This window comes from Sphaeramia orbicularis, chromosome 12 (genome assembly GCF_902148855.1).
Source record: "Sphaeramia orbicularis chromosome 12, fSphaOr1.1, whole genome shotgun sequence".
NCBI classification, from domain to species: Eukaryota; Metazoa; Chordata; class Actinopteri; order Kurtiformes; family Apogonidae; genus Sphaeramia; species Sphaeramia orbicularis.
Window position 1 is genome coordinate 68861018 of NC_043968.1, and position 7334 is coordinate 68868351.

The 7334-nt window shown below is 37.5% G+C and overlaps 1 protein-coding gene across 1 annotated transcript in view; it reads left to right on the forward strand.

Annotated features, from left to right (window-relative positions):
* Positions 1–6231, forward strand: part of znf618 (zinc finger protein 618) — a 98881-nt gene extending 92650 nt beyond the window's left edge. The window contains 7 exon segments of the mRNA XM_030150054.1: positions 1552–1594; positions 1597–1635; positions 1638–1715; positions 1718–1764; positions 1767–1881; positions 1884–1921; positions 1923–6231. Of these exon segments, the coding sequence (XP_030005914.1) occupies positions 1552–1594; positions 1597–1635; positions 1638–1715; positions 1718–1764; positions 1767–1881; positions 1884–1921; positions 1923–2102 (540 nt within the window). The 3' untranslated portion in view covers positions 2103–6231.
* Positions 6232–7334: the final 1103 nt, after the last annotated feature.

Sequence of the window (7334 nt, forward strand, 5' to 3'; positions counted from 1 at the left end):
GGTCATCAGATATGACCCATTTGGATATTCAGACAGTCGGTAGTGAACGTGGAAATGCCATCATCTATGACATTGATTCACCTGTAAAATCCATGGAGTTTGATAAAGGACCTTGGATGGAGACCCTTGTTTTTATGTTCAGTTAACTTGTTAACAGTCTAATGTCCCGGTACGTAGATGATATTATTTTAAACAACACCCATATACACAGCTCCCTCATTAATGCCCCTCCACTCATTTCATATCAAATGAGCTAACAAGCTCATCTTTCCAAATATATAAACCATTCTGACATTATTTTACAATCAATAATGTTTATTTTGTATTCGAAATGTTTATTTGTATCAGATTTTTTTCTGTAATATGTGTAATTTTTAAAATAGATGGATTGATTTTGTTTGTGGATTTCTGATTCCTCAAGGTTCAACCTTTCCCAAGAGCCCTCATTGATGTCTGTAGGTTGAAGCATTCACAAGTTCTAAATTTTTTTTCCAAACATCATCCAAACCTATCCAAATTTGGCCACTTTGGATAAGTGGATAATCTCCAAATGGTCCCTCTGTAGAACCCATAAACGTAACTACAGAAAAAAATGCTCTCAAATGACATTTTTGCAGATGAAGCTTCTCAAATTGAAATGTAAAGACATTGGTCTGTTGGCAAATGGTGTGTGTCAGTCCTTACCTACCAACTGCAGCTATTTACACCCTTGTTTTCACTGAAAGAATTCAGGCGAGGGAGAACAAAATCAAATTTCTTTGTGTTTCTAAGTGTACAGCTTTTTACCTGTCACATAAACGGCAAAAGTGACTGCTATTGTACAAACTACAGGGTGTTACCTTTACAAAGAGCCCATTCTTTTATCTGTACTCTAAATGGTGAAGAAACAGCTGTAATTTTAAATTGGAGAAGTATTTTTCAGGTGATTTAAGCAAAATCACTCCGGATGATGATATTTTTGCGGAAAAGTAACTTTCTCTTCAGTTTTCTCCGTTTCTGATAGAATAACAATCAACTTTAATCGAGCCTTTACAACCCTCTCCGTGATCAGTAATTAAATATAGGAAAATACCATAATTTTTACAGAATAGATTGCAATATACAGAGGATAATATTATAATAAATGGATAGATCACTTAAAAAAGGTTAAATAGAGAGAAAGTAAATTTTTGAACTGACACTGAAGTAGCACTGGGTCTTTAGGGTTAACTTGCTATTATTATAGCATAACATAATAGTTATTTACTATTATTTATTATTATCACTACTACTTATTATTACTACACTGTTATTTGTTGTTTTTACTAGTACTTTCCAATGTGCAACTGCCTGTTTTTCCATTACTGTTTTTTAATAGTTTTTATAGTTATTGTATTATATTTCTTATACTGTACTTGTGCTGCTATTGGAACCTCAGTTTCCTGAGGGCTTTGCCCAAGGGATCAATAAACTGCTATCTAATCTAAAGGATCAGCTCAGGTGTTGATGCCCTGCTCATGCATGTATATGTTTGATTGGTTTCTTGTTTAAAGGCCATTGGTGTGTTTGCAGGTGGAGCGAGCCCACCAGGTGGCCATGGTTCTGGACCCTCAGCTCAGCTCCGCTCTGTTCCAGCCTACCAGCACGAGGACATCATCTCCGTGCTTGTGAAATGGCAGCTGAAAGCAGGGACGGCGGTCTGTCTGGTGGCGGGGGATCAGGTGAAGAGCGTGATGCTGAGGCCCGCCGACCCCGAAGATAAGCCGAGTAGAGGGAGCCGGCAAGTCAATGGAGGCACAGCGAGGGGGACGCCGTCATCATCGTCCTGCACCGTGTCCGGTAACGACGACAGCCAGAGCCAGGTCAGACAGGAGATATTCCATTACCTGGCCGAGCCTCCTCTCCAGGAACGCCGGATCTGTTCCAGTACTGGAGCTCGGCGGGTAGCAGAGAAGTTCCACCGGCTGGCTCGCCTAGCGCTGTGGCTACTCGCCGTGCCTGCCGTGGGCATTCGCAGTGAGTGTGTGACTGTGTGTGAGCAGAGTCTGGCTATGAAGAGGAAGCAGCAGGTGACTGCGGAGGAAATGAACAAACTTATTTTCCTTCGCTCTAACATGGGCTGAGAGAAACCCAACCAACCAAACATTCACCTCCAACCAATGACTCAAGACTATTATTATTTATATAGGTTTAGACCAACTGTAAACTTAAATGTGTATGGACTTTAAATATTCCTCAAGACTATATTTACAGGAACCTTCTTGTTGTTTAGGGTCGCAAACACCCATAAAACAATAAGGCTTATTGTGTGAGGAGAAAGACGGATGTGAAGTAATGTGGGCGGAATTCGGGTGGAACGCGTAACCTCAAAAATACGTCCTCTTTAAACGGCGTCCGGGTCACAGGGGTTTTAACAGGACGAGGTTCAGTCTTACCCACGGCCAGTGATTTGAATTACTCCAGCCTACAGACTAAACTGCTTAAAGGCTATATGCTGTTAACTCACGGATAGCAACTTCGTCAGGTTAAAATCAGATTTCACCGCTTGGGTTTTCTCATACACCTCAACGATTATTCACCAGCTGATCCAAGCCGCCCATAGGGGGCGTTAAATACTGTAGCACTCGCAGTATATTTGAAGAATCCTCATTTGTTTTACAGTGTATGACAGAAAACCTGAAGCGACAACTCTTCACTGCCATTACACCTTTGACAGTCAACTGTACCAGGTTTAAGGTTTACTGTAACACAGCCACTGAAACCACACAAACCCATGCACAGCAGCGATATAGGAGCAGAGCAGATCACTGAGAAAGAAATCATTAGAGAGAATTCGAACGGTTCTTGCTTCATTGGCCTCCAATGTAGCTGCAGATCATTTGCATGCACTGCAGCGCATAAATTTTTCATTTAAATGGGTAAAAGCAGCTGATTAAACATTAATTCTGATATGATTCCTTCATCCTTGTTTATGTAAAAGTGAACTGTAAAGGAAAGTCACTGACTAGTTGTTTTCTTTCTAAAATTAACTTCTTTCTAAAGTTCAGATGTCTTCTGCTGCTAGATGTGGAGGTCTTAACTACAGGGAGCCATTATACAGTCAGGACCCTCAGACTAAAGGTCTGTATAATGACGTTAACCCGAATAAATCAAGCTTTTAGTTGAGTTTTCTTTACAAATATTTATTTTTTTCGTACAGAAATAGAAAGTACCCAGTGGTAAGGTTCCGTTTTTACACAGATTCAGCCTTATACAGCTTTGGAAAGGATTATTGGACCACTGTGACAAGGCAGCCAATGTCAACATTTGTCATAAATATGTTTTCTAAAGCCAGCAGGGTTTAAAAACCTGTCACAAGACGCATTGAAATGTTGATTTTGAGAAGTTTAATAAAGAAAGTAGCAAATATATAATTTAAGACAATATGATTCTCACATTATATCGCAGATATTTTCTTTGTCTGTGGCTTTATTCTACTGGTACAAGTACATAAAATGCAAAAAAACCTTTTCAGTTCCATTATTTTATACTTGGCCTAAAAAAATATACAATATTAGGAACCAGTATTTATAATGATGCAGAATTATTGTGCAAACTTCATCATCGTGAAATCATTTACAGGGTGTCAGCAAAGATTTAAAAAAAAAAAAATAGGCAAAACCCTGTTGCTGAATTGGATTACAGCATTCAAATACGAAATGAAAATGAAATTCACTCATCAATATGAATAGTTAAACAGGAGCAAAGAGTAAAGACACAGACGAGAGAAAAAAAGATGAAACTAGTGCTTTGTGAGAAGTTCTTTCAGTCCATAATAGTGGAACTATCCAAGCTGCATTAGACTGATACAGTTACTTTCAGCTTATGAATGTGAATTATTATTAAAGTCATGTCTGTTAGTGAGAAGGATACACATAGTTAATGCTCACTTTATAATTCACTGCCTATTGAAACGCTACAACTGCTCTATGATGGTGTATGTAAAGAACATTAAAACCTCGTAACGCTCAACATGAACCTAGAAACAAGGAATATATGAGAAGTCACAGTAAAGGGCTGAGTTTGTACAGAAAATCAGTCTGTCCCATAATCATTTCCAAAGCCACTGTGGCTGAATTTGCACAAAGATTTTAAAATGATCTTTGCTAAACAAATGGTATATTTTCTCTAAACTCTTTTGTATTTTACAGAATAATACAGAAACCTCTTGACAATAGTGTCGGTCATGTGTGTTTTTACTTTATAGATGTTGGTTGATGCGTTTCTCTCCACCGAAGCTACACAGTACACAAGGATTTAATTTATAACTATATAACATCATATTTTTTACCCACTAATAGTTGCGTGTGAGAAGTGTATTTATTTGTTACCATTTCCTCATTATTATCATCATCACTCTAATACACTGTCTTCCTTTACGTAAACTTAATTAGTATCTGTTTATTTAAGGCAATAAGCTTTATCATAAGGATAAAGGTTTGGTCATAAAACATAACCGTTGCCATGACACTCCAGGAGTTTATAACGATAGAAAACGATTTTCTGTTTGCGACATCAATGGGATTTTCTCAGGAACGAGTGCACGCGAGCAGGCGCCGACACTTACCTTTCCTCACTGTACCGAAAACGTACCAACTGTGACCTCAGCGCCGAGGTACGGACTGAACCGTGACTTTGGTGAAACGTTCCACCCCAAAAAAAACACTACAGTTAGTGCCACACGCAACAAACGGGAAACACACACACACACACAAAAAAAAAGGACATCTCAGGACAGTTGTACTAGTAAGTTCATTACAGTCAACACATGCATACTAATGAAGTTATTTATTTTTTTATGGATTCAAGTATACATTTACTAATACCTCCTAAAAGGACTTGGGGAAGTGGAAGGGTCGAACTAGTTTGTTGCCTCTGGTACTAATCAAGTCAAGTCCTAATGTGTCATCTCTGTTTTGGGCCTTAAGTCTCTTTCATGCAGTCACCTAAACCCTACAGTCAGAACCAACTTTCATGCCTTTATATTGATATTATATGGCCTTTTTTCACCTTTTTTTTTTTAAGTTTTTTTTTTTCTTTTTCTGTTCCTGTTTTCAGTCCTGTACTGTAGACTCGGATGTGTTTCGAATACACGTGGAAACAAGAGTCAAGGGTAAATGTCAACTTCGGTTACGGACCATCGGTGCAATTTTTAAGAAGAGGTTGAATTAGGGCTGGGGGATTATTGACCAAAAATGTGAGCATGATGAACGCTTTCATATCAGTCGGTGATTATTACAATGAAAAAGAAATACTATGTCTGAAGTCTAAGAAGATAGACAGTGTTTGTGGTTTTACATGATTTGTAAAAGATTTGAGACGTTTTGTAAAGAAACGCAATAAATAAAAATGATTTAACGCAACAAAAACAACACGATAAAGACGTTAAAGAAGCAAGATGAAAACGATGTAAAAGACCTCGACAGGTTTATTTACTGCTAATTTGCTAATTTAATTTTGATAAATCAGCTTAATCTTATTTTTGATCAAATGTGAGCAATAAAGTGAGTTTTTTTCAAGATGAAAACATCAACACACTGTATGTTTTCAGCTGATAATGTAATCTGATTAAACCTAAAGAGAACAAGAAATATATGTATCACAGTGAGTATATTCTGACTTTATTGCCCAGCCCTTAGTTTTATAACCCAGACTTGCTTGAAAAGTGGATCCAATCATTTGAGCTTGTGTGCTTTTATAGTTCTATATCTTGGTTTATTGAACAGAGGCCAGGAATATTTTTAGCCATCCAAAGTTAACACCCAAGCACCAACTGTACACTTTATACCGATTCTGTACTGAAAAGTCTTCATCAGAATTACATTAGACCTCGCCATTAATATTCAATTAGTTAATTATCACATTATTTGTGGTGCACGTAAATATTCCATGGATGAATTCTATTTTCTAGTATGTTTTTTGACCACGTGAGGTGAGTGAAATGAACAGGGAATGTCTTTATCTGCTTGGCCGGCACGTCCACGTTTCCAGTGTTTCAGCAGGTGTTCTACTGCATCACCCACCTGTTATTTTTCTAATCGAAGAGCAAAAGTTCGACTAGATTTTGTTTTGTTATAATCCTCAGCTCTCGACCCGGGTACGACCCAATGTTGCTAGAACGCAGGAGAAGTCGGAACGCTGTGAAGGAGAGGATCTGTCCTCTGACAGATGAGGGGGGGAAGGTGAAACGCAGGTTTTGTAAAAATGAAAAAAGACAAAAAAAAAGAAAAAAAAAATGAAATGCAGTTGTGTCAGTTTTGATCAGGACTCGTTCCGAAATGCATGTAAAGTCTAAAATACTTCTATCAAGAACGTTCTCTGCATTTCAAACTGTTTTACTGTTTTACAACCACATAAGACTGTCGCCCTCCTGGCCTCAACTGAACCTTATTTAATCAGAGTTTGGATGTTTGTTTTTTTTGTTTATTTTTTACAGTGTTGGAACTCATAATACACAGAGGAGCATTCTGATGTGTGTTTATTTATGCTACTTCCTTGAAATGGATCATTATGTCGGGGCTGATTTGGTTATCCCGTATTTTTAACACAGTTTGCAATCTGTTGCAACGTTGTTGTTTTTTCCTCTATAAGGTTTCAGAAAAATAACTTGATTATGTGTCACAAAGTTAAACATTGCATTGTAATAGTTTGCATTCCTGGAATTAATATGTCTACTGCTGTTCAGACTGATTTATGTTACACACACATGCACACACACACACACACACACACACACACACACTTATATATTTTGGTATCAAAACAATGCTGTAAGTGATAGTGTCGCTCTAACCACCTCACCTAGGACCTGATTCATGTCTGGGATTTAGTCAAACTGAAAGCTTCTATGAAAGTGTTGTAATCTTAAAGCTATACTTTAAATGCTTTAAGGTAGGACCTAGTAGCCAAATATCAGTAGTATGTGTTTGTAAATCTCTAAAACTGCTTAGTTTCATTAGATTGGACTGAAAATTGTACAGATAAAACACAAGTTAAACATAAGGATCATTTGCAGAAAGTGTTCATGTCAATAGATGACGTGTCAAATTGAAGATTTAATGTGCATATTTTTTTTTTTTAGCATTTTTGAGCAAAATTCCATAATTACCTTTCAGTGTGTTGTCATTGAATTCAAAGCCGTAAAAAGCTTGTGCAGCTGTGGAATTCCATGTAGGGGTTAAATATGCGATCGACAGGTCCAGTTATCAATCACGATCCCAGCGTAACATTGATAATTTGGCTTCACTTTTCCGTAACAGTTCGATATATGACAAGGAACATATCTGAACTTTTGTAATTTTCAAAAGCTAAACTAA